The sequence below is a fragment of the Galleria mellonella genome, unplaced genomic scaffold, assembly GCF_026898425.1.
Source record: "Galleria mellonella isolate WM207_F2 unplaced genomic scaffold, CSIRO_AGI_GalMel_v1 utg121, whole genome shotgun sequence".
Taxonomy (NCBI): Eukaryota; Metazoa; Arthropoda; class Insecta; order Lepidoptera; family Pyralidae; genus Galleria; species Galleria mellonella.
Genome location: NW_026441983.1, coordinates 1346399 through 1372491, shown reverse-complemented (window position 1 = coordinate 1372491; position 26093 = coordinate 1346399). Strand labels below are relative to the sequence as shown.

Here is a 26093-nt window from a genome sequence, read left to right as displayed (position 1 = left end):
TAATCAGTTTTATTTCTCGTACTGAATATCAGACTTTTGTATTTTGTATATCGGATCATAGTTGTACACTAGAGCTTACTCGCGACAACCATTTGTTGGTATTTTGGTGGATATCAAACCATACTCATAATAGTACAATGGAGATTAGTTGGATCAACAGCAAAATATACAGTTATCAGCCATGTCTACGGATATCCATAGAATATGTGCTTTTCAAAATGGAGTAGTATCATTCCACCGAATTTCAAAATCTATAAAAACAAATATTGAGCGGTATATTTACTTTACGTATAATTAATAGATATTTAGTACATAAATTCATTTTTTTATTTTTATTAAATTTCATATATTTTTTATTAACATATTTATTTTTATCACTACTATTTAAAGTGTTTACTTCTATTTAAGTTTTTTTACATAAATACATAGGATACAATAATTGAACCGGAATAAAATCAGATGTGCATTCCAGCGAGTGTTCTACTGTAGATCTAGAACCACTAATCACTAGCGCAACAGCTGCAATAGAGCAGGCATCTGGTGAAGTTCAGGCATGCCATATGTCTGTTGGTTTATATGTAAAAAAATATACAACGTAATGAATGTACTACTTGTAAAGAAATATTTTTAACATTGGGCCCCACATGCAATGTTAACCTTAATTTATTTGAAAGTTTCTGAAAATATAATGAGATACACAGAAGCCTAACAACAATTTACATAAAACGCACATTTCATGCATTGCTTGAGGTATGCTCTTGGACAGTGAATGAAATATTAAGCAAATGGGGATGGTTTGAGAAAGGAGTTTAAAAATAATGTAAGTAACGATTTTCAGATTTTTTCCTTTATTTGTGCTACATGACTTTGATTCTTGCCAAATTTTATGATTTTAGGTCAACGGAAGTATCCTATAGGTTTTGTTTCTCTTTGCGAATATCAAAATATGTGATATAAATGGAACACAAAGGGCCATATCTTTTGATGCGGTCCATTTAGAAGATTGATTTTTTCACTGTTTTAAGTACTGCTAATACTAAGAAACAAATAATATTTGTACACATATTGGTATAAAGATTATTTACAAGCATAATATATATTTTTACATGTTTTTATTTAATTTGCTTTTTATATATCCTTTCCGTTCATACTGGTTCATTTTTTATTTAATTCTTTCTAACACTTGCTAACACACTATCGATGCATAATCTTCGAATTTACATAAATATTTCATACGCATTCAAGTTCGATGACAATGCAAAATGATATATATATATATAATATATATGTATATATTTATATATATATATATATATATTATATATATATATATATATATATATATATATATATATATATATATATATATATATATATATATTAAGTAGCAATACTTAAAAATCCGCAACACACATACGAGTCCTTTTCATTGGCAAAAAATTCTGTAGGGTAGATACAGATACACATATCTATACAAGAGTTTTCTACCTGTCCTTAGAACGAAGAATTTCAGTTTCAGACATAGTCATAGCCTCTCTAATCTTACTACACTGCTGACTTGTTCGACATATTGTACTGTTTATTCCTTGTGCATTTTGTGTGTGCTTTATTTCTCTGACTCGATTATAACAAAGGTAATACCGGCCACTAGACCGATACATGTTATTTGTAGACTTAAACCAGCGGCAGTTACCTATTTTGTTTTATTTTCCTTCTCTGGAAATTGGTTGTTATTTTTCATATGTATAACAGGTCATATGTATTTCCAGTGTCCACAGTGCATGACAGATCAAACATGGCTACGAGTAATAAACAAGGTGAAAATTTGCATGTCTCCCATAATACCAAACAGCAGATGATTCTACAGCATAAAAAGCGTCCAGACTGCTGCACAGTTATGAATACCACACAGGAACTGTTGATTGAACAAGATGATTTTCAGCATGGCATAGACGGAGCGGAAGTTGTAAACACTGTGACTGAAGAATTGGAAGCTAATCAAATAATATGCTGTGATGAGGCACGTGATTCCTTGAAGTCGTATGAAGATAATGAAATAAAGAGTGAGTCGGTTATAGGACCCACAGTTGCACAAGGAGTGACCATCTTTGGAACTACTGAACATTCAAAACCTGGTTCTGAACGAGTTCTTAACAATGAGGATAAGGAGCATAATGTCTTTAAATCTGAACACCAGAAAAGAAGAATATCATGTGATAAAGTTCATTCATGTGAGGTATGCAGTAAGACATTCGAGTCCTACAATACACTGAAATACCATATGACAGTCCATACTGAACAGGAAATATATTCGTCTAATGAAAAGCCATATAGTTGTGATATATGTAATAAATCTTTTAGTCAAAAAGCACATTTAACACGACATTATTTAATACATACTGGTAAGAAGCCATACAGTTGTGATGTATGTAGTAAACGTTTTAACCAAAAATCAAATTTAACCCAGCATTTGTTGATACACAGTGGTCATAAACCACATAGTTGTGATGTATGTAGTAAAGTTTTAACCAAAAAGCAAATTTAACGCAGCATTCGTTGATACATACTGGTGAGAAGCTATATAGTTGTGATATATGTAGTAAATGTTAAAAAAAAAAACAAATTTAACGCAGTATTAGTTGATACACAGTGGTCATAAACCACATAGTTGTGATGTATGTAATAAATATTTTAGAGAAAGTCATATTTAACAAAGCAATTGTTGAAACATACTGGTGACAAGCCTTGTTAAATGTATACATAATATGTATTTGGCCAAAGAGCAAGTTTAACACAGCATTTGTCGATACATTCTGGTGATAGGCCATTTTTTTTTATACAACTTAAAATGGCAAACAAGCTGACGGTCCACCTGATGGCAATTGGTAACCGTCACCTATAGACATGAACAGTACTATGGACATAACAGAGTATACTGTTTCGCCCATGATACCCCCCATGCGTTGCCATTCCTGAGGACTCAGGTGTTATTCCTCTGTACCCTTTAAATTCACGCTATATAGTTGTGATGTATGTAATAAATATTTTACGCAAAAATCACATTTAACACACTTATTGATATGTACTTACTGCAGTGCTATTCTCTAAGCAAACAGCCTAGACATCAGCCTTGACGCAGCGATGAAATAATCATCATCATCATCGGGTCTTCTTGCCCGCCTTTTATAGTGTAGGCGGGTGAGGTAGGGGTCTCGGGGTAAACCCCTCTACCCCGGCTGCATCTCCGGAGGCAACTACCTCCGGGTCGCTGGGTTCTTGAGCCGGCATACACTGGTGGTCTGTGTATGCCGGCGTGGTGTCTTCTTTTAATGTGTGGCCTCTTCTTCTTTCTTGATTGTATATATATGTATTTTTTTTTTTTTTTTGTTATTATTATTATTTTTTTTTTCCATTTTAATAATATATAATGTTTTTATAATTATTATTCTCCCCTCTCGCCCGTTCCCAGATATATATAATAGGTGTTAGTAAATAAATAATAGTTGTTAGTAAGGGTCGACACAAGAAGTGTGTCGGCCCTCCCCCGGATTCGGATATAATTACACACTTGGAACGGGCGAGAGGAGGGAATGAGAAAGAAGAAGGGAAATGGGGAAAAAGGGTAGGTGGAGTCGTCGTACTGATAGACGAGGCAATCGCGATCACTATTCGCCTGTGCACAGGAGGTCCCTAGGCGTGGGACGGCCGTCCGGCGGACGCGCATACAGCGGCGCGAGGCCCCTCAAGTGTTGATGGTGTCCGCCGTCGGCACGGGCGAACATTTTGCTCGCCATGCCGACAACGAACTCCTCCACCGTTGGGACCCCTAAGCCGCGGGCGATAACGTCGTTGCGGACGTATCTGCCCGCTCCCGTGCACAAACGAAGAGCGATGTTCTGCTGGGCCTGCAGCCGGCGCCTAAGCGTTGTCTCCGACGCTTAGGCGCCGGCTGCAGGCCCATACATACTGCACAGTGCGTACCAAGCGGGTGCGGCATATGTTAACCGTGAACGGACGTAGGTCTTATAGATAGAGACCCGCGTCCGTAACGGCAACCTGGAAGTGAGCACCGGTCGGAGAAAGGCGCGCGCCGCGCGAGGCTGCGCTATGGCACTCGTCACCTGCGGCACCATTCTCAACGACCGGTCGATGTCGACCCCGATGAAATAATGAAATGTTATTCAGTAATTCCTAACACGCGACACTAGCGCTAAAGTTAGCAAAGACGAGCGGCATAAACGGGAACTACTCAAAGCTGTGCGATTTGACATTTTGTCATAGTATTTGGTATTCACTAACAAAAGTCAGCCTCGTCTTCGCCGACAGCCTAATCTACGGCCTCATATATCTTATGTCAAAATCAAAAGCTCTGTTTTCTACACTGTTTACATAGTATTCCAATAATAAATTTATTTGTTTCTCGAATTCTGTGATATTTATTTGCATTCAAATTATCAATTTGTGTTTAAAAACAATGGCTGTTCGTTTATGTGTAATGATCCATTTGTTGAAAGAAATTAAAGAAGATAATTACAAAAAATTACGACTAACAAGAGACAGTTGCGAAATGCAAGCACAATTTTATATGACGTGTATTATATTCGTCATTAGACTGTCTGAAGACCTATTTAATATGTTAGAATTGAATTGGCACCATATACGCCTGTGTGCCGCCGTTCCGGAGGTTTATCACTCGGGCTAAAGGTTTGTAAATTCAACTTTACTGTTTAATATTATTATCTAAATAAAACAATGATAATCCTACCAGCTGGCAGTGATCTCAAAGAAATTTTATATATATATATATATATATATATATATATATATATATATATATATATATATATATATATTTTTTATTTTTTAATTACTTATTTCTAAATAATGATCAATTTTTTTTGTAGATATTATGTACTTTGTCATTTTTGACTAATAAAAGTTACCAAAAACTTATTGGAAATAATTTAGATACTTTAATCTCTCAACCATCAGCATCCAGTATAATTTATAATTGTCCAGAAATATACAAGATTTCCACAAAATATAATGTAAAGAAATAATTAAGTGTTAAAATATTATAAACTACTCAATTTGACTCGATTACCCATGCAATAAGTTACTTAGGGGAGAAAGGGATTGTTAGTAATGGAGATTGAGAATCCCATTGCTAGCAATATACCCAACCAGGTCGACCTTCTCGCGGTTCCCCCTGGAAACTATCATGGTTAATTCCTGATGAATTCAACATGATGTGCTAACTGGCCTGTTTTCATTCTCATCTATCACCCTTCACTGGTGTTCCACCAGCGTATCCCGTTAGCGCAGGCGGGGTTACCATACCATTTTCACCCATCAAAAAAAAATAAGTTACTTATTCATGTCAATTTATTGTTGTTAAATTAAGTTACTAATACAGTTCAGGCTGACAAAAGGAATAATCCCTTTCACAATCATGATTGTAAAGCTTACGACCCTCATGATGTGGTCATTAGATATACATATGTAGTACCAGAGGGAGACTTTGTACAAGTCGATTGCTTGGGTACCTCTGTCCCATTCGTGTTTCAACCGTGAAGCAGTTATATTTGCATGGCTGTGTTACGGTTTGAAGGGTGGGATATGGCAGTGAATTTCAGGGTACAGAGGAATCACACCTGAGTATAGGTGTAGCTCAGGAATAGCAACGCATGGGGGGGTATCATGGGCGAAACAGTATACTCTGTTATGTCCACGGTACTGCTCATGTGTATAGGCGACAGTTACCACTTTCCATCAGGTGGGCCGTCAGCTTGTTTGCCATTCTAAGTTGTATATAAAAAAAAATTTATGAAAATTATTTCTTGTTTTTTTTTTCAGGTGACTTTAGAACCCTTCTAATAATGTAAACCTTTGGACTCTCACAATAATATCAAAAGCCACTGATTGCTGTCTTATTTGTGATATGCATATTCATCTATACCATCTCACAGATCGAAGAAGCAGGAAAGAAAATGCAGTAGTCTCACTCAATTTACACTGTCAGCAGCTTCTTATAAATAGAAGGTAATGGAACAACACGCATAAAGTATGAGTGTAATATAATATATTAAGTATATTTGTAATATAATGCAGAGACTAAATACAGTTTAACATTTGCATACCTCTATTGGGTGCTGCATGTTATGTACCTACTTGTATATGTAACATGTTATTTTACCATGTAGCGAGCGAATAATGTTTTTTGTACTTTTTTTTATTTAATTTTTTTTATCTTTATTTGGTCTCCTAGCAATTGTTACACTGATAAGATTTAATATTAAAATTACATACATACATACATACATACATACATACATATCTGTCACGCCTGTCTCCCATTAGGGTAGGCAGAAATAATGGAAAATTAAAATATTAAAATTACTGTCTACTTACACTTAGTGTACAATCATTTTAAAGGGAACACAGCATGCTAATTAACAAATAAACAATAATATGGCATAACAAACTCTTGAGGTATGTGACATACATTGGTATAGCTTTTTAAATTCAATAGATTTAAATAGATTGCTTCACATAAGTTTTAGCTGTTCAAATTAACTGCGATGCTTTCCTATAGAAATCCCCTTCTGTATCGAAGTGAATATCCAAGTGTTGCCTGCAATCATTCAACAGCTTGCAAAGACAGTACAGTGGAGTTGCCACCAAGAACAGTTCTACGGAACGGCACGGACATTGGGCTGATGTAACTACGGGGATAGTGTACAGGTCAATCGAGAATGAAATTTGGCAAGAAGCTGAGAACAAGTTTATATTATGTAGTTTCCATTTTTATTGTTACTTTTTTGCCTAATCATACATTAAATATTAATTATGTAATAAAATGTACATCTATTTCATAGTAGAGCAAATTAAATTTAAACAAGCAGACATGCTTTTGCATTTATAATATTAGTATGCAGTATGGAATATATATAAATGTCATTTATATAAACTTATTATTACTTAGCAGTATTTCCGAACCGATACGACAACATAACCTTCAAGAAAAGAGTATATTCCTTTTTAAAAGGCCGGCAGCACACCTGCAATGCCGCTGGTGTTGTGGGTGATCATGGGCGGCGGTAGTCACTTACCATCAGGTGAGCCGCATGCTCGTTTGCCCCCTGTGTTGTAAAAAAAAAAAAAAATTACTTTATTTACAAGTTTCAAAATTTTTTTTTATGGGTGAAAATGGTATGGTGTCCCCGCCTGCGCTAACGGGATACGCTGGCGGAGCACCAGTGAAGGGTGATAGATGAGAATGAAAACAGGCCAGTTAGCCCATCATGATGAATTCATCAGGAATTAACCATGATAGTTTCCAGGGAGAACCGCGAGGAGGTCGACCTGGTTGGGTATATCACTAGCAATGGGATTCTCAGTCTCCATTACTAACAATCCCTTTCCCCCCCAGAAGTTTCATATTTATGATTGTTTCATTGAAATTGTGTACTTTTTTATTGTTAATATTACATGATATATTTATGTTATAATGACTAGTGTAACGTAGCCATTTCACTATGTTAAAAATAATAAAAGAAGATAAACAAAAGAATTACTGAATCTCTATCAGATTGTAAACTCAATTGTGGATTGTCCCCAACTTTTAGAATTAATTAATATTAGTAGGAATGGCCGAATTCCTCTTCGACGTACTTTTACTGTGCCTCTTTATAGAAATAATGTTTCTTTAAATAACCCTATAGCCAATATGCGTAGATCATATAATGACGCTCATCAAAATGACCTTGACATATTTGGACTCGATTATAATCAATTTCGCAGACAATTGTATAAAATAATGTAATATTTAGAAATTTCTTATATAGTTTTGTTTTGTTTTTTTATTTAACTTTATTTATGTTTATGTTTCTTTTTATATATGTTTAATTTTTTTCACTAATAGTTGCAACCGAATGGTTTCGTTGCAGTCGCATTTATTATTGGATCGTGCTGTGCGCACATGTTGTGGCAAGTTTACCTGATCAATACATTAATGTACTTGCATGTTATAATCTATGTTTGTATTTGTAAACTTCTGTTATGTGCGCCTAATAAATAAAATAAAATACTTACTTTTTCAAATTTTTTACTTTACTAACTTTTACCTGTACTTATTATATTATTTACATTAACTATTTTTACTAATTTTAAATTTAATTAAATTTATAAGTCCGTTATAATAAATAAGTTTTTATTTGCCGCATTTTGTTGTTATTTTTTTTAATGATAAATGCGACACTAGATAAATAGGTTTTGATGTCGTTTAATTACTATATTAATTTAATTTTAAATGACTTTAGTGCTGTTTGACAGTCTGTATTTATACAAATTTTAATTTTACAATTTCCTTTTGTTTAAAAAAGCAACAGTTGAGTTTCTTGCCTGTTCTCAGCTGAAATGCATTCCGAATGGATGGTGTAATCATAAATAGTGACTTTAAATACATTTGTAAGTTTACTTAAAAAGTATTCCTATTCTAAATGAATAAATAAATTAAGTTGAAATAAAAATGCTCTACTGAAGCTTTATTTTTTTAATTAAATCTGAAAGAAATTGACTTTGCCTTAGCCATGCGTCACTCATTTGTTGTAAGGCTTGAACTAAAGCTCGCTAGTTCTCTGCCAAGATTCTTTCTTGAAGGCTGATCAGCCTAGAGCTCGTCGGCGGGCGCAGCATTGCGGTAGATTTTTAGTTAATAACATTCCTGACATAAATCAACATGTGTTGTGAGCTCCCGCCAATAACAGCCATTACTTCACTTGTATATATTATACTTCTCGTGGAAAAACTTTTAAATTGAGACTGAATTGTTTATTGTTTATATTTGTTATTGTGGATATTTATTTATAATAAAATAACTTATAATTTTATAATGCTGTTTCTTTATTCACTTATATTCCACAGACAATATCTATATATTATTATATTACTGTAGTGAAGGTACTTTTGTAATAAAAGTTCGGAAGGTAGTATTAAAAACCTGGAGTATCAACTGAGGTTGTTTAATTGAGTGCTCCCGTATTTCCTGGACATTACAATTACCATAGACTGAGAGTAGGCAAAAGCATAAACTTATACATTCTTAACAATATTTACGTGTTATATTATTGTGAAAGATAAGTCGAATAATAAACAAACGAGTACAATATTGTTTCTGTTTTTTCACCAATAAGTATTTCAAATTGATTTATTTATGTCCTGTGAACTTTCAAGATGCAAAGGGTCAAATTTGAGTCGTTGAACAATCAAATCTACAGTGAGGTAAGAAAGAAATGTTGATAAAGCAATCCACACATTTTTTAATATGGCAACTTTATTAGTCTATGTTTGATGTATGTAGAATGATGCTCTTTGGTTGCTGTCTGGTAATTGTAAGAAAAGAAATATCCTGTAATACATTGTGTAACTTAGAAATATTAATAAATATATAAAGAATAGAATTGACATTGTAGCATAATATTATTATTGACAGTTTAACCGATAATTATCGATGGCTTCAGCTCTTTAGTTGGTCGACCTCCTTTTGGAATGACAAATCACTAAAGTACAAATTTCTTTCTTATTACTAGGCTGTATGTGCCATGCTCTTTGTCTGCTCATTTTGGACGAATTTTAAAACAACCAAAGAGCATATAACCAAGAGATAAGAGTATACACTTCATAAAAGTTATGTAAAACCACTTGGTCAGGAATATCTAACCAATCTACACCAAAAACCTCCGTTTTCTGATTGTGTTGGTTGTAATTATACTTTAGTTTGATAGTAGAAACGCGAATCATGCGATAAAAAAAATATATACATTTTATTCAAATTGCATGTTCCGAATAATATATTTTTAGCAAAAATAAAACAAAAAGAACATTCTTAAATATATTTATTATTTTATACAATATTACCTTGAACTCTTAACTTCGTAATATTATTTATAGTAAACACAAGTTTTCAACACTTAATCGTAATATCTGATCAATTTCTAGAGTAGACCTCCTAATAGAATTAGTATTAATTATATATATAGACTTAATTTTCACGCCACAATAAGAAAAAATACGAAATAAAAAGCTAAAACTGACAAAAATAGTTTAGATAGCAGTTATTTGCATCACATTTAACAGTATTAATGTTAGTTGGCACTATTGTGATTTTCTTATTTAACTAAACGTTGGCATGATATTTCCTGACCAAATACATAAAAAGTTGTATAGAAATTACTCAAGTGTTCTCATAACAATAACAAATTTGTTTATAAAAGTTTCTTATGAATTCTTATATATTATTATACCAAAGACTGTACTGTTTATTCCTTGTGCATTTTGTGTGTACTTTATTTCTCTGATTCGATAATAACAAAGGTAATACCGGCCACTAGACCGATACATATTATTTGTAGACTTAAACCTGCCGCAGTCTATCTATTCTCTTTTATTTTCCTTCTCTGGCAATCGGTTATTTATATATATATATATATATATATATATATATATATATATATATATATATATATATATATATATATATATATATATATATATATATATATATATATATATATATATATATATATATATATATATATATTATTGCACTTGTAAGTTTTATTTAAAATCTATTTATAAATGTTGTGAGCAAGGGTGGACTTATCTCTGACAGAGATCTCTTCCAGTCAACCCAGTACAGTGAGAAAGCATTTCGTTAGCGGGCAGCTGAAGTGCTACAACTATTAATACATAAACAAATATACAGTTAAATAAAATATTAAAATATATAATAAAATATTACTTTATGTAATACATACACTATAAATACATATAATATCTACCTACTTACATAATAAATGTTAAATTAAATGAATATACTACATACATTAGAAATTTAGTTTAATGATTTTAAGATTTGACAGTTCAATTAGAAAAATAAAAAAAAAAGACAATTTGTGCCAGTGTCATGTACAAGACTCATACTGGAGACGTAAATATCCTGTAAACAACATGGTCAGAGGGTACCCTCTTAAGTGGATGTGTGCATGAAGGCCCAATAAAAATCTTACTGTACACGAGCAGTCTTAACTGTAATTTTAAACTGCCCCAGCATAGTTATCATTTAACAAAAACTTACATCTAAACAGGTCATATGTATTTGCAGTGTCCACAGTGCATGGAGGATCAAACATGGCTACGGGCAATACACAAGGCGAGTATTTACATGTCAGCCATGACAAACAAAGGATGTCTCCACACCATCAAGATTGTCCAGACTGCAGCACAGTTATGAATACAGGAACAGTTGATAAAACATGAAGACTTCCAGCATGGCACTGATGGAGCAGGAATAACTCCCGCTCCATTAGTGCCAAAAACAGAGTTTGTTGATGTCAGTGAAGAATCGGAAACTAATTAAATAATATGCTGTGAAGAGGCAAACGGTTTCTTGATGCTCTATGTGGATCATGAAATAAAGAGTGAGTGGGTTATAGGACCCACCGTTGTACAAGGAGTGAGGAGTGACCATCTGTGGAACTACTGAACATTCAAAACCTGATTCTGAACGAGTTCTGTATAATGAAAATGAGGAGCGTAATGTCTCTAAATCTGAGCATCGGAAAAGAAAAATATCATGTGATACAGTTTATTCATGTGAGGTATGCAGTGAGACATTCGAGTCCTACAATACACTGGAATGCCATATGTCAGTTCATACTAAACAAGAAATATATTTGTCTAATGAAAAGCCATACACTTGTTATGTATGTAATAAATGTTTTAACAGAAAATCAACATTGCAACATCATTTGTTTATACATACTGATGAGAAGCCATATAGTTGTGATGTATGTAATAAATGTTTTAGGCATAAATCATCATTTTGACAGCATTTGTTGTTACATATTGGTGAAAAACCATATAGTTGTGACCTATGTAATAAATCTTTTAGCCAAAAATCAATTTTAACACTGCATTTGCAGATATATACTGGTGATAAGCTGTATAGTTGTGATGTAAGTAGTAAATGTTTTAGTCGAAAAGCAAGTTTAACACAGCATTTGTTGATACAAACTAGTGATACATACTGGTACATACTGGTGATAAACCACATAGGTGTGATGTATGTAGTAAATATTTTAACAGAAAATGAATATTGCAACAGCATATGTTGATACATACTGGTGATAAGCCATATAGTTGTGATGTATGTAATAAATGTTTTACGCTAAAATCAACATGATAAAAGCATATGTTGGTACTTTAGATTATACAGATAGAGCATCGAGCCTCGAGGACTTATTGTCAGCAAATGTTAAATAAATTTGAATTTTTTTTTTTTGTTTTTATTATTATTCTAATTAGAACTGTAAGTGTTTATACTTAATTGAGCAGCTATTGCTTACTGAAGAGGAGCAAAAATTATAAGACCAAAAACAGAACTGATAAAGAAATCTCTGATAACTAGTGAGTATCTTCAATTTTAAACATAAATGTAATTATTAATATTTTTTATTAATAATATTCGCGCCATTTTTAAGTGTTGCAAGTATCCGAAAAAAAAAATATCCCTGCAATTGAATAAAAATTTCCGAAATTAAGTGAATTTTTTTTCAATAAGAATTGAATTGTTTTGAATTATTATTTGTAATTCGTGCTATTTTCTTACATAATATATATGTAGGTATGTGTATGGATATATTATTGAGTATTATGCAGACTATTTAATGTAATTCTTATTAAGGTACACTGTTACAGCACAATTACTTGATTTTTTAATAAAACACCCACTATTCTCAAGTGACTTCAAAAACGAATTTTAAATTCCACTATATACATATAATTTATCCAAAGATCCTTTGTCATTTAACCGATTGCTTTGAAAATCGATATCCAAGGATCCATATACATTTCAAATATAAATCTGGTGTTAAAATTAAACAAAATGGCCGCCATTATTATTAGAAGCGATAAAAATATTTATTTGGATAAGGGTTAATAAAATATAATTAAGAAATTCAAACTTAAGATAAAATACAACTAAATATTTTTTACATTTAGTCAACTTACAATTAACCCATAACTTCCATTCCTATACGTAGGTGCTTCCAAAAACTAGTATAAAATTAAAATGGATGCCAGTTCAATTAAATCTAACGTTCAATACATGTTTTAAATCTTCAAAGAAATCTATTAAATAAAAAGTATTTACAATAGCCGTTACTTGGTGAAATTATCCATCCATATAGTACACATGGATCCTTAGGGGGGAATGAGACTTTTAAATAAATTAAGGTTACGTAAACATTGTCTGTGGGTCCTGAAGCCAAAAATATTTCTGTACAAGTAGTACATTCATTACACTGTATAATTTTTTTACATATAAACCCACAGACATATGGTCATGTCTGAACTTCACCAGACACCTGCTATAAACCCACAGACATATGGCATGCCCGAACTTCACCTGCTCTATTACAGCTGTTGCGTCAGCAGTTAGTGGTTCTAGATCTACAGTAGAACACTTGCTGGAATGCACATCTGATTGTATTTCGGTTGACAATAAAAACTTTTTAAATTTATCATTATCATTTAGTTGAAATATGTCTTCTTCACGACACCGAGGATATCTAGAGCCTTTATGTTGACTCTTGATAAGTCACATGCTGTTGCTGTCACAATCAGCCCCGTCTTCCAACTTTCATTCTGAAAGACAACATAATTGTGTAATGTAAGTATGTTAGGTACATTAGTTTTCTCTAAAAAGCATTAATTATCAAAAATTAAACATTATAAAAAATCATCAACGTTTAGAAATCCTCGGAACGGTGAGGTCGCTCCGTGAGGCCTGTGAAGAACCCAGGAAGCTTCTGCGCTTCTGGACGGAGCTAGGTTGGCTGCACTAGCCACGACTCATACGCACAATGGCCCAAATGAGAGGCTAAGTGCGGAAAATGGAGTCCCTTTCACATTCACATTATAAAAAATTCTCACTCTTTAATTATAACAGCCAGTCTGTCTGAAGGTACTGATTTCCCGGGAAAACAAAATGCTATTTGCATTGTTTGATATCCATTTTTTTTTTCTTACACCTGTCATATGAACATGAACATTATTATTATTATAGCTTTTTTATCCACTTCCGTGGTCCCCAACGGTAAATGCCTCCTCCATCTTTTTCCACTTCTCCTTATCTGTAGCAATACTTGTCCAGTTGTTTCCTGCTATCTTTATTATGTCATCTGCCCATCTCTTTCTTTGCCTTCCAACATTTCTTTTTCCTGCTGGACCTCGCCATTAACATAATCCTTTACAATTTAATACATGTATTTCGATTATTGTATTCTATGCGTCTATGTAAAACACCTTAAATAGAAATAAACGCAATACTTAGGTTTGTTGATGAAAATAAACATCTTAATAAAAAATATATAAAACTAAATTTTTTTTTAATGGATGATAATGGAATAGTAACCCCACCCGCGCTATGGGTATACACCGGCGGGGCACCAGTGAAGGATGATAGGTGAAGATGAAGTAGGTCAGTTAGCCCATCGTGACGAATTCAACAAGAATTGTTCACTATGGTTTCCAGGGGGAACCACGTAGAGGTTGACCTAATAAGGTATATTGCTAGCAATGGGGCTGTCAAACTCCATTGCTAACAATCCTTTTCCCCCTAAAACTACATATTATAAAAATGGAAATTTATGTAATAAATACCTATTAATTATACGTTAAAGTAACCATGCCGCTCGCTATTTGTTTTTCCAGGTTTAGGAAACAGATTTTTTTTTTTTATACAACTTAGAATGGCAAACAAGCTGACGGCCCACCTGATGGAAAGTGGTAACCGTCGCCTATAGACATGAGCAATACCATGGACATAATAGAGTATACTGTTTCGTCCATGATACCCCCCATGCATTGCCATTCCTGAGGACTCAGGTGTTATTCCTCTGTACCCAGTAAATTCACGCCATATCCCACCCTTCAAACCGAAACACAGTTATGCAAACACAACTGCTTCACGGTTGAAACACGAATGGGACAGAGGTACCCAAGCAATCGACTTTTGTACAAAGTCTCCCTCTGGTAAAAGATGGAATGATATTAATACATCTTAAAAAGTAGTTTATCCACATTTAGCACACATACTGTACATGTATAGTACATTTTGTTGTTGACGCGAGTAATACCCATTGTACTACTATAGTCCAATATATAAAATACACAAGTCTGATAACCAATACGAGAAATAAATATGATTAAAAATCAGAAAAAAAAAATATAAAAATATTATATGTATGAAATAGTAAAAAGTTATTTCGAATGACAGGAGGGTGTGGGGTTGCCATATAATCACGAGCAATGCACTTCATTCTAAGACAATTATTAGTTCATTAAATAATTACATTCTACCTACATCACAATAGCGATGAAAATGTTAAATATAAAATTATAAATATAAGAGAATATTTTCTTTTTATTATTATTAAGCATTTTTACAAACAATTATATTTCAATATTCGTATCTCCCTTTTACTTTATAAGTATTTTTAAGTAGCAATATTAAAAAATCCGCAACGCACACACGTGCTTTTGTATCATTGCCAAAAATTCTGTAGGGTAGATACAAACTCCTTGTCAATTCACTTACGTACACATATCTGTATAAGAGTTTCCTACCTGCCCTCAGACTAAAGATTTCGTCTTTAGACCTAGTCATAGCCTCTCTTCTTATTAAACTGCTAACTTGTTCGACATATTTTACTGTTTATTCCTTGTGCATTTTGTGTGTGCTTTATTTCTTAAACTCGATAATAACAAAGGTAATACCGGCTACTAGACCGATACATATTATTTGTAGACTTAAATCTGCCGCAGTCTACCTATTCTCTTTTATATTCCTTCTCTGGCAATCGGTTGTTATTTTTACAACCACTTGTTGCAGTACCTTGTATAAGAGACTCGTACTAGAGACGTAAATTTCCAGCAAACTTTCAGTGTGTACCCTCTATAGTAAACACGAAGCGACCTCAGAACTATCTCACTAGGACTACGTCAAGACCTGATGACCACTGTGTTTTAATGATGTCACAACACGTTTAGTGGGTACCCTGACCACAGAGGGTCCACAGCGCATGGCAGATCAAATATGGCTACACAAGGTGAGAATTTGCATGTCTCCGACAACACCCAACAGCAGATGACTCCACATCATGAAGAGCGTCCAGACTACTCCAATGTTATGAATACCACACAGGAACCGTTGATTGAACAAGATGAGTTTCAGCATGGTATAGTCGGAGCGGGAGTTGTGAACACTGTGACTGAAGAATTGGAAGCTAATCAAATGATATGCTCTGATGAGACAAATGAGCTCTTGAATCTATATGAGGATTATGTAAGGGAGAAACAGTCGACTATAGAACCCACAGTTGTACAAGGAGTGACTACCTTTGAAAGTACTGAACATTTAGAACCTGATTCCGAAAATGTTACGTATAATGAGGATGAGAAGCATAATGACTTTAAATCTGAGCAACAGAGAAGAAGAATATCATGTGATAAAGTTTATTCATGTGAGGTATGCAGTAAGACATTCGAGTCCTACAATACACTGGAATGCCATATGTCAGTCCATAATGAACAGGAAATATATTCGTCTAATGAAAAGCCATACACTTGTGATGTATGCAGTAAATATTTTAACATAAAATCAAGGTTACAACGGCATTTGATGATACATAGTGATAAGAAGCCATGTAGTTGTGATGTACGTAGTAAATATTTTGACATAAAATCAAAGTTGCAACGGCATTTGATTATACACACTGGTGAGAAGCCATATAGTTGTGATGTCTGTAATAAATGTTTTAAACAAAAATTTTCTTTGCAACGGCATATGTTGATACATAAAGGTGTTAAGCCATATAGTTGTAATGTATGTAGTAAATGTTTTACACAAAAATCAACATTGCAACAGCATTTGTTGATACATACTGGTGATAAGCCATATAGTTGTGATGTATGTAGTAAATGTTTTAACAGAAACTCAACATTGCAACAGCATTTGTTGATACATACTGGTGATAAGCCATATAGTTGTAATGTATGTAGTAAATGTTTTACACAAAAATCAACATTGCAACAACATTTGTTGAAACATACTGATACCAAGCAATGTTAAATGTATAATTTATGTAGGTATAAGTAAATATTTTTAAGACTATTTTCTATACTACTTAGAATGGCAAACAAGCTGACGGCCCACCTGGTGGAAAATGGTAACCGTCGCTTATAGATATGAGCAGTACCATGGACATAACAGTACACACACACTGTTTCGCCCATGATACCCCCCATGCGTTGCTATTCCTGAGGACTCAGGTGTTATTCCTCTGTACCCTGTAAATTCATGCCATATCCCACCGTTCAAACCGAAACACAGCCATGCAAACACAACTGCTTCACGATAGAAACACGAATGGGACAGAGGTACCCAAGCAATCGACTTTTGTACAAAGTCTCCCTAAACAACATAAAGTCATATTTAACACGACGTTATTTGATATATACTGGTGATGAGCATAGTTGTAATGTATGTAATTAAAGTTTTAATCAAGAAGCAAGTTTAACACAGCATTTTTTAATACATACTGGAGATAAGCCACATAGTTGTAATGTAAGTAGTAAATGTTTTAGTAAAAAATTAAAGTCTGACAAAGCATTATTTAATGCATACTGGCAATAAGCCACATATTTGTGATTTATGTAATAAATGTTTTAGAAGAAAATTTAATTTAACACAATGTTTGTTGAAGCATACTAATTATTTAATATTTAACATGTAATCCATGTTAAATGTATAATTCATATAGATGTAAGTATTTATAAGACAAGATAAAGTTCAGAGATACAAATAGCAGTACCTTTAGTAACAAGCATTATGTTTGACATATCACGTGATTATATATAAGTATTGTGGAAACTAGACAAGACAGGCGTGACAGATATGTATGTATGTATGTATTGTGGAAACTAGTAGATGTCATTGTATATCATAATATGTAGATGTGTGTATAACATAACAGTTTTGATCAACTTATTTTTATATGATATGAAATTAAAAAATTTGAGTAGAAAAGACGTAACTACCACTTTTGGTTAACATAATTTAATCATGTTGTTTCATTCAGAATTGAACAATCTTACGATCTGTGTATTTATTAAATAATGAATTAAAATTCTTTGACATTTTATTTGTTGTATTCTTTTATTCTTGTACATAAAACAATGCAAAAGACAATTTTATCGCTCATTCGTAACGTATGTGTATATTTGTAACGTATTTATAACATAGTTCTATGAAACAGGGGGGAAAATATTGTCAGTAAAACTAAAGGGGTCTAACATTGCCGTTGGGCGTTTTTATACTTTTACGTGGTACCTTCACGGTATCGTACGATTTTACCGTCACGATACAATGGCAGAGTAAACTGTATGCATTTCTATGTAGACGCTTTTAAGCATTCTATGCAATAATAATGTGGACGTGCACGATCATGGCATTGCCATAACCTTTCCGTGGCAGACCTAGGCTCGCTTTTAAGGTCGTCGTAATTCTACAAGTGCGAGCTATAATAAGACATGTCGGACATGTCATCATCGGAGGCGGCTTACTCCTGGGAAAGATGCAGAGAGCAGTGCCCCTAGATACTGTTCGCATTGTACGCTGGTTTTTCTCCCTGGGGCCATGAATTCCGACCGACTATGCTTCTGCCGGGGGTTAGTTTGCTATCTCCTCTCCTTGAGAGGGGAGATGTGAATGTTGTAAATAATAATAATAATATTTTTATTTGCTATGATTTTGGATATAAAATATTAAATCTTATAAATTAAAAGTACCTTCCAATATCTACTTAGGTCAAGCGTGCAAATATTGAAAACAAAAGTTTCAATAATTAATAAAAGAATAAAGCTATGAGAATTTTCGATGATCCTAGGCTTACAAACGGTAACGAACCCTTAAGTCTTAAGGAAAGATTTTGCCTCACTCTGCATGTTTTACCACTTGTACAATGGAATGTGCTCAGAGGATATGTTCAATATGATGCCTACGGCCACTTTCTATCATCGTACAGCTCGCCATCGACAAGGAGTTTACCTTTATACCCTAGAGCCTAGGTGGTCGCGTACAACGTGATTTCAGAGATGTTTTCTCCCATGAACGCTCAGGTTAGGTTATAGAATGACCTCCCTGTCGAGATTTTTCTAAGAGACGTGAAAAAAGAGACTTGGGTTCTTGAAAAAAAGGCTAAAGGGATTTCTTCAGAGTCGACAACGCGCGCGTAATGCCCCTGGTATTGTTGTCAGGTGGGCCGTGTACTTGTTTGCCACCTCAGTGGTATAAGAAAAGTATATTATATGTATGTGTGTATGCGAGTGCCTGCCTGCGCTGCTCTTCAAAATATAATTGTGGACGTGCACGTTTTATGGAAATATCGTAGAACACCTAGGCGTTGAAGCTATTACTTAGTTTATTTGGGATTACACCGGTGGAGAATGCTATTTATTGTATGGGTACAATATGTACCTACTGTATGGATGTGTCATTGGGTTTCCATGCTATTGCCAGATCCTGGCTTTGCGCAAGTTTATCTGATATAGTAGTTTGGACATTAGATGTGTGTTAGCAATAGCGATGTCTGTGAGGTATATTATGTAACAGTTTTATTGTTCAATAAGATTGAATTACACTAACAGCCTACTTATACATACGCTTATATAATTATATTAAATACAAACACATAATGATGGTAATGCAAATATTTTTCTCGTTGAATATAAATCGTAAAAATCGTAAATTGTACTTTATGCAACTGTATCTTTCTTGAATAAAAAAATATTATTACTATTATTATTTTAATTTCTAGAAAATTCACATCTCCCCTCTTAAGGAGAGGAGATGGCAAACTAACCCCCGGCAGAAGCACATTCGGCCGAGGTTCAGGCCCCAGGGAGAGAAATCGGCATACAATATGGGCAGAATCTAAGAGCACCGCTTTCTGCATCTTTCCCGGGAGTGAGCCGCCTCGGAGTCCCAACCGTCTGAGATGTTGTTGATTTATTATTATTATTATTATATATTTGCCATATAAATAAATAAATATAACATAAATATATACATTTATATTAACACTAAATCTGTTTATTTAAAATTACGACTATTGTATACACTAGAATTATCTACAACAATATATTTATAACTATACATACAATTCTGCACCTGACGTAAAACTCGGATCGGACGGGGACGGGGCAACTGCATGAGCGCTGGGGGGAAGGGATTGTTAGCAATGCGGATTGTCAGTTCCGTTGTTAGCAATATACCCCATCAGGTCGACCTCCACGTGGTTACCCTGGAAACTATGCACACTCACCACGTTATCACATTATCATTCCATCGTCACCCATTAAAGAAATCTATTAATAAACTTTTGATCACAAAGGCAAGTGCCACAATCAGAATACTTACTTGTATTTTTTTTACAGCACATGAGACAAACGAGCATGCGGCTTACCTAATGCTAAGTAATCACCGCTGCCCATAAGTACTGGCAACACCAGAGGCAATGAAGGGAATAAACTACTTTAATATTTTTCTTTTGTTCTATTTTTCTTTGAATTCAATTTCTTCTTTCTATGTAGCTAGAGGGTAAAGGCAGTTGACTGACTGCGTAATCATCAGCCTTTCTCTGCTGCTATCACCGCTGTGTACCAAATAATGCACGGTCATGGGGGGGAGAGAGGGAGATCACCGTTAGTCTTCGTTACTTGTGTGTTCTGTCGCGCCGCCGTTATATAAGTTATATTACTAGCAATGGCGATGTTACATCCCACTTCTGACAACCTCTTGTTGTTAATGTTGACATAAAAAACATAAAAAATGTTGTTGCAGTGTCGATTTTCTATTAAAACATTTATTACATACATCACAAGTGTATGACTTATCACTAGTGTGTGTCAACAAATGCTGTTTCAATGATAACTTTAGCTTAAAACATTTACTACATACATCACAACTATATGGCTTACCATCAAAATGTATCAATGAATATTGTATTTAATTTGGTTTTTGTCTAAAGGATTTATTACATACATCACAACTATACAGTTTATCATCAAAATGTATCAAAAAATGCAGTGTTAAATTTGCTTTCTTTCTAAAACATTTATTACATACATCACAACTATATGACTTCTTATCGGTATGTATTACCTGCTGCTGATTTTCATCACCAACAAACTTTTTTTTATACAAATGTGAAAAGTTGAAATCATTACATAAGTTTTATTTTCTCTATAACAGTGTGGACACTTTAATAAAAAATCCAACTCCACTTGAGAAAGATTAGACAATACATTATTTTTAAACTCCATTCTTCAACCTTCCCCATTTAATATTTTATTAAATGCCAAAGAGTATACCTCTACACAATGCATGAAATGTGTGTTTACATAATTAAGAGTTCTGTGTATCTCATTATATTATCAGAAACTTTTACATATAAACCCACAAACATATGCCCATATCTGAACTTCACCAGACATCTGCTCTACCGCAGCTGTTGCGCCAGCAGTTATTGGTTCTAGATCTACAGTAGAACACTTGCTGGAATTAACATCTGTTTATAAAAAAAAATATTTTTAATTTTATTCTTCTTCTATTGTCTTCTTCACGACACCGAGGATATATATATAGCTTTTATGCTGTCTCTTGATTAGTCACATATTGTTGTTGTCGGAATTTACATTACATTATTTTTCTCTGAAACATATTAACTGTCATTCATTGGATATTGCAAAAGAAAACCTTCTTCTTTAATTATGACAGCCAATCTGTTTAAAGTTAATGATTTTCCAAAAAATAAAATGTTATTGGCATTGTATGTAATTATCCTTTTTTTTTCTCACACTTGTCAACATGAACATAATCCTTTACAACCAACTCAATTTAAAACATGTATTTCAATTATTGTAGCCTATGTATCTATGTAAAACACCTTAAAGTAAATGTAAGAGTAAACACAATACTTTGTCTATTAAAAAAAAGAACCATGTTATTAAAAAAATTAAATAAAACTTTATGACAACATAAAAATTGAAATTTATGTAATAAATACCTATTAATTATACGTTAAAAAGACCATACCGTTCAATATTTGTTTTTCCAAGTTTTGCAAGTTTTCCAAGGAATGGATACGGCTGATAACTGTATAGTACATTTTGTTGTTGATGCGAGTAATCTGCATTATAGTACTATGGTCTAATATCCATCAAAATACCAACAAACGGTTGTCGCGAGTAAACTCTAGTATACAACTATAATCCGATATACAAAATAAAAAATCTAATATCGAATACAATAAATAAACACCAGAAATAAAATTTATTAAAATGGAAAAAAAAATTAAAAGTATATGTAAAGTAGAAAAAAAAAAATTATTCAGTGACAGCAGGGTATGGAGTTGCCAGATGGTAATGAGCAATGCAGTAAATTCTAAGAATATTGTCATTTTATTAATAATAAACTTGTACCTATATCAAAATAGTGATGAAATGTTTAAAAAATATGATTATAAATATTTTTTAAACAGTAGCATTTTTTTTTATTAGTAAAACTATTTTACTAACAATTATAATTCAATATTCGTACCTCCCTTTTACTTCATATGTTATGTATTTTTAAGTAGCAGTACTTAAAAATCCGCAACGCACACACGAGCATTTTTCACTGGCAAAAAATTCTGTAGGGTAGATACAAGCCCCTTGTCAAATCACTAACGTACACATATCTGTACAAGAGTTTCCTACCTGTTCTTAGACTAAAGATTTCGTCTTTAGACATAGTCACAGCTTTTCTAATCTTACTACATGGCTGACTTTTTCGACATATTGTACTGTTTATTCCTTATGCATTTTGTGTGTGCTTTATTTCATCGACTCGAAAATAACAAAGGTAATACCGGCCAGTAGAACGATACATATTATTTGTAGACTTAAACCTGCGCCAGTCTATCTATTCTCTTTATATTCTTTCTCTGGCAATCGGTTGTTATATTTACAACCATTTATTGCACAGTCATGTTTAAGAGACTCGTTCTGGAGACGTATTATCTATACGTATTATGGATATTTATCCAGCAAACTTTCTGTGTACCCTCTTTAGCAAACACGAGTCGACCTCAGAACTATTCCACTAGGACTACGTCAAGACCTGATGACCACTGTGTATTATGATGTCACAACACGTTAAGTGGGTACCCTGACCATAGGAGTACAGGGCATATGTATTCGCAGTATCCACAGTGCATGTCAGATCAAATATGGCAACACAAAATGAGAATTTGCATGTCTCTGACAACACCACACAGCAGGTAATTCTACACCATGAAGAGCGTCCAGAATGCTCCAATGTTATGAATACCACACAGGAACCGTTGATTGAACAAGATGAGTTTCAGCATGGCATAGTCGGAGTGGTAGTTGATGATGAGACAAATGAGCTCTTGAATCTCTATGAGGCTTATGTAAAGGAGAAAGAGGCCGAAACAGAACCTACAGTTGTACAAGGAGGGACCACCTTTGGAAGTACTGAACATTCAACACCTGATTCTGAACGAGTTCCACATAATGAAGATGAGGAGCGTAATGTCTTTAAATCTGAGCACCAGGGGAGAAGAATATCATGTGATACAGTTTATTCATGTGAAGTATGCAGTGAGACATTCAACTCCTACAATACACTGGAATGCCATATGTCAGTCTATAATGAACAGGAAATATATTCGTCTAACGTAAAGCCATACACCTGTAATGTATGTAGTAAATGTTTTAACAGAAAATCAACATTGCAACGACATTTGTCGATACATAGTGGAAAGAAGTCATATAGTTGTAATGTATGTAGTAAATGTTTTAAACAAAAATTAACATTGCATCGGCATATGTTGATACATACTGGTGAGAAGCCATATAGTTGTGATGTCTGTAATAAATGTTTTAAACAAAAATTTACTTTGCAACGTCATTTGTTGATACATACTGGTGAGAAGCCATATAGTTGTGATGTATGTAATAAATGTTATAAAGTAAAATTAACTTTGCAACGTCATTTGTTGATACATACTGGTGAGAAGCCATATAGTTGTGATGTATGTAATAAATGTTTTAATAGAAAATCAATATTACAAAAGCATTTGTTGATACATACTGGTGATAAGCCATATAGTTGTGATGTATGTAATAAATGTTTCAAGAGGAAATCAACATTGCAAATGCATTTGTTGATACATACTGGTGATAAACCATTTAGTTGTAATGTATGTAGTAAATGTTTTAACCAAAAATCAACATTGCAACGGCATATGTTGATACATACTGGTGATAAGCCATATAGTTGTGATGTATGTAATAAATGTTTCAAGCGGAAATCAACATTGCAAAAGCATTTGTTGATACATAGTGGAGAGAAACCATTTAGTTGTAATGTATGTAGTAAATGTTTTAACCAAAAACCAACATTGCAACGGCATATGTTGATACATACTGGTGAGAAGCCATATAGTTGTGATGTATGTAATAAATGTTTTAATAGGAAATCAACATTGCAAGAGCATTTGTTGATACATACTGATGTGAAGCCATATAGTTGTGATGTATGTAGTAAATGTTTTAGGGAAACATCAACATTGCAACAGCATTTGTTGATATATACTGGTGAGAAGTCATATATTTGTGATGTATGTAATAAATGTTTTAATAGAAAATCAATATTGCAAAAGCATTTGTTGACACATACTGGTGATAAGCCATATAGTTGTGATGTATGTAGTAAATATTTTAACAGAAAATCAACATTGCAACGGCATTTGATTATACATACTGGTGATAAGCCATTTAGTTGTGATGTATGTAGTAAATGTTTTAACAGAAAATCAATATTGCAACAGCATATGTTGATACATACTAGTGATAAGCCATATAGTTGTGATGTATGTAGTAAATATTTTAACAGAAAATCAACACTGCAACGGCATGTGATTATACATACTGGTGATAAGCCATTTAGTTGTGATATATGTAGTAAATGTTTTAACAGAAAATCAATATTGCAACGGCATATGTTGATACATACTAGTGATAAGCCATAGAGTTGTGAATGTTTTAAATTAAAATCAATATTTCGACAACATTTGTCGATAGATACTGGTAAGAAGTCATATACTTGTGATATGTGAAATAAATATTTTAGCAAAAAATCAACACTGCAGCAGCATTTGTTGAAACATACTGTTGATATGCCGTATTAAATGTAGATATAAGTATTTATAAGACAAGATAAATTTCAGAGGTACAAACAGCAATAATAATAATAACAATTTATCTATTCAAATACGCGTATTACAGATCGTACATTATTAGATTTTTAAAATCTGTAGATCTTCTTTTAATATAAATATTAGTACACTGTTATTATTGTTGACTTATTACAATGCCTTAATTATAATAGATTGTAGGAAAAAAAAACTATTATTACAATAAAATTTGTCTTGTCTCTCGTTTCATAGGATGTAGCGCAGTCATTTGGAGTTTGTTTCTTTTTGAAAACTATTTGTCATATATTCATTTAGAGTGTAGTTTGCTTTGTCAGTTAGTGTTTTCTTGGTTCTTTCTTAAATAAATGCAAGTGGTCAATGTATTTTATATATTGGGGCAATTTTTTGTACACTTTCAGACCCATGCATGCATGCACAATATGCTATTATTGTATACAGTTGTGTTATACTTTGTGACTAATATGACAATGTCTTTCGCTTTTTAGTGTTTCATAATCTGTAATATTAGATATTATTTAAATTGCAGCTTCATAGATATAAAGTGAAGGAAATGTCAAAATTTCATTTTTTAAAATATGGCTTGCACGACTTATATGAAATCATGTATTCCACGTATGGAACGAACACATTTTTTTTGGTTTCAAAAGTTTTTTTCTTCCCCTAGGAATTTCTCCAATAGAGAATTCC

At 33.2% G+C, this 26093-nt stretch overlaps 3 protein-coding genes and 3 long non-coding RNA genes across 7 annotated transcripts; 5 read left to right on the top strand and 1 right to left on the bottom strand.

Annotated features, from left to right (window-relative positions):
• The first annotated feature begins 1462 nt into the window (after positions 1–1462).
• Positions 1463–2813, top strand: LOC128201679 (zinc finger protein 271-like). Its single transcript, XM_052899358.1, has 2 exons — positions 1463–1634; positions 1770–2813. Exon 2 carries the CDS (start codon positions 1796–1798, stop codon positions 2543–2545), a length of 750 nt encoding a protein of 249 aa, XP_052755318.1. The 5' UTR covers positions 1463–1634; positions 1770–1795; the 3' UTR covers positions 2546–2813.
• A 1394-nt stretch (positions 2814–4207) lies between these two features.
• Positions 4208–8089, top strand: LOC128201698 (uncharacterized). Its single transcript, XR_008253383.1, has 3 exons — positions 4208–4704; positions 5857–6042; positions 6596–8089. It is a non-coding gene; the product is annotated as an uncharacterized LOC128201698 (long non-coding RNA).
• A 1809-nt stretch (positions 8090–9898) lies between these two features.
• On the top strand, positions 9899–12602 carry LOC128201702 (uncharacterized). The gene is made up of 2 exons (XR_008253384.1): positions 9899–10374; positions 11165–12602. It is a non-coding gene; the product is annotated as an uncharacterized LOC128201702 (long non-coding RNA).
• A 349-nt stretch (positions 12603–12951) lies between these two features.
• Positions 12952–15314, bottom strand: LOC113514093 (uncharacterized). Of its 2 annotated transcripts, none has more exons than XR_008253386.1 (4): positions 15176–15314; positions 13996–14367; positions 13469–13707; positions 12952–13427 (listed from the first exon to the last, which is right to left on the bottom strand). It is a non-coding gene; the product is annotated as an uncharacterized LOC113514093 (long non-coding RNA). The 2 variants fall into 2 exon arrangements; XR_008253385.1 differs by lacking the exon at positions 15176–15314 and adding an exon at positions 14725–14796.
• An 823-nt stretch (positions 15315–16137) lies between these two features.
• Positions 16138–18599, top strand: LOC128201668 (zinc finger protein 271-like). Its single transcript, XM_052899336.1, has one exon. It carries the CDS (start codon positions 16160–16162, stop codon positions 17192–17194), a length of 1035 nt encoding a protein of 344 aa, XP_052755296.1. The 5' UTR covers positions 16138–16159; the 3' UTR covers positions 17195–18599.
• Positions 18600–23393: 4794 nt separating this feature from the next.
• Positions 23394–25220, top strand: LOC128201316 (gastrula zinc finger protein XlCGF26.1-like). The gene is made up of 3 exons (XM_052897969.1): positions 23394–23827; positions 23909–24137; positions 24327–25220. The coding sequence occupies exons 1-3, from the start codon at positions 23394–23396 to the stop codon at positions 25218–25220; spliced, it is 1557 nt and encodes a 518-aa protein (XP_052753929.1).
• The last annotated feature ends 873 nt before the right edge of the window (positions 25221–26093 follow it).

Excerpts from the sequence above, each read along its gene's own strand:
- LOC128201316 (XM_052897969.1), top strand. The coding sequence starts at position 23,394 with ATGGCAACACAAAATGAGAATTTGCATGTCTCTGACAACACCACACAG. Across the intron at positions 23,828-23,908 it reads AATACACTGGAATGCCATAT|AAAATCAACATTGCAACGAC; the intron begins GTCAGTCTATAA and ends ATGTTTTAACAG. Across the intron at positions 24,138-24,326 it reads AGAAGCCATATAGTTGTGAT|AGGAAATCAACATTGCAAAT; the intron begins GTATGTAATAAA and ends AAATGTTTCAAG.
- LOC128201668 (XM_052899336.1), top strand. The coding sequence starts at position 16,160 with ATGGCTACACAAGGTGAGAATTTGCATGTCTCCGACAACACCCAACAG.
- LOC128201679 (XM_052899358.1), top strand. The coding sequence starts at position 1,796 with ATGGCTACGAGTAATAAACAAGGTGAAAATTTGCATGTCTCCCATAAT.